Source organism: Aplysia californica, unplaced genomic scaffold (genome assembly GCF_000002075.1).
Source record: "Aplysia californica isolate F4 #8 unplaced genomic scaffold, AplCal3.0 scaffold01454, whole genome shotgun sequence".
Lineage (NCBI taxonomy): Eukaryota > Metazoa > Mollusca > Gastropoda > Aplysiida > Aplysiidae > Aplysia > Aplysia californica.
This window is the reverse complement of record NW_004798724.1, coordinates 28,605-30,383: the sequence shown is the minus strand read 5'-3', so window position 1 is coordinate 30,383 and position 1,779 is coordinate 28,605. Positions and strand designations below refer to the sequence as shown.

The window sequence follows — 1,779 nt, the reverse complement described above, 5'->3', positions numbered from 1 at the left end:
CTTTGTGTGTGTCTATGAGTCTGTCACATGACCTTGGTGTGTGTCTATCAGTCTGTCACATGACCTTTGTGTGTGTGTGTGTGTATGAGTCTGTCACATGACCTTTGTGTGTGTGTGTCTATGAGTCTGTCACATGACCTTTGTGTGTGTGTGTCTATGAGTCTGTCACATGACCTTTGTGTGTGTGTCTCTCCCATGCAGGATCAGAAGAACCGTAAATCTAGCGGGAAGTCATCGGCTTCGGAGGACGAGAGAGGGAAGGAGGAGAGAGGAGCGCCGAGGGAGGAGAAGGAGAGAGCGGAGGAGGTCCGCAGACAGGAGAAGGAGAAGAAAATGTGAGTCAGTGCTCTGTGTGTGTGTGTGTGTGTGTGTGTATGTCTGTCTCTGTGTGTGTCTGTGTATGTGTGTGTGTCTGTGCGCGTGTGTATCTATCTGTCTGTCTTTGTGTGTGTGTATCTGTCTGTCTGTATGTGTGTGTGTATCTGTCTGTCTGTATGTGCGTGTGTGTGTCTGTCTGTCTGTGTGTGTGTGTGTGTGTTTGTTGACGAGAGTGTGCGTCGTGGATGGTCTAGTGGTTAGGCTGCTGGGCTCTCAACCGAAAGGTCGTGGGTTCAAACCCCATCAGGGGCCCCCAAGGTTGTGTCCTTGAGAAAAGTATTCTGCACAGAGTGTCCTCACTTCACCCCGGTGGGAATCGGTACCCGGCTTTAGACAGCCAAAGGTCTTGTCGGTTTGTTAGTGTTTGAGCGCTTAATAGGCAGCCTGCACTGTATGCTTCCTGGGAAGCAGAGAATGTTTGTGAGTGTTCTATGGTCTGCTGGGGGAATGTTTGTGAGTGTTGTATGGTCTGCTGAGGGAATGTTTGTGAGTGTTGTGTGGTCTGCTGGGGGAATGTTTGTGAGTGTTGTATGGTCTGCTGTTGGAATGTTTGTGAGTGTTGTATGGTCTGCTGTGGGAATGTTTGTGAGTGTTGTATGGTCTGCTGGGGGAATGCTAGAGATTGTTAAGTGCATGGTCTGCTGGGGTAATGCTAGAGAATGTTTGTGAGTGTTCTATGGTCTGCTGGGGGAATGTTTGTGAGTGTTGTATGGTCTGCTGGGGGAATGCTAGAGATTGTTTATGTGCATAGAGCTTGGAGTAGAGTGTTGGTCATTCGCTCTATGCAAAAATGTGATTATATAATTGTTTTTATTTTGTATCAGTAGTAGTTTTAGAATTTCAAAATAAAGTGTCAGTGGTTTCCCGTATCTATATATGGTCGCTTTCAAGGACAAGCAAGCTGACCCAGATTTTAGGGGGTTTCCAGAAATCTTGACCTACACCAAAATTGGGCATTGCGCGACCTATAGGAGAAGTTTGGTTTCATTGGTGTGTATATTTGTTTGGTTATAGAGAAAACTCTCCTTGTCTTTTAAAGAAACTGAACAAGGGTCCAAAAACTTTACCTTTGATTTTCTGAAAACAGCATTTTTCGGGATAGCCCCCTTGTGCTTAAAAGCGACCATATATATATGTGTGTTGTTACTTCAACAGTTTCTGTCTGATCATAACACTGAATGGTTTTGTTTGTTTGTTTTTCAGTCAAATAGAGAAAGAGAGAAGAAAACAGGAAAAGTACGAACAGAAGAAGAAGGAGAAAAAGGAGCAGATACATTGTGAGTTGACTTTTCTGTTTGTCTCTGTACTATAGAGTGGACCACTGACGTACCTATAGAGTGGACCACTGACGTACCTATAGAGTGGACCACTGACGTACCTATAGAGTGGACCACTGACGTA

General features: G+C 45.1%; 1 protein-coding gene across 1 annotated transcript in view; it reads left to right on the top strand.

Annotated features, from left to right (window-relative positions):
- LOC101853904 (nuclear receptor corepressor 2) overlaps positions 1-1,779 on the top strand; it is a gene marked incomplete at its 3' end in the record, with an annotated part of 40,577 nt that overhangs the window by 19,257 nt on the left and 19,541 nt on the right. The window contains 2 exon segments of the mRNA XM_035973584.1: positions 202-335; positions 1,582-1,655. Of these exon segments, the coding sequence (XP_035829477.1) occupies positions 202-335; positions 1,582-1,655 (208 nt within the window).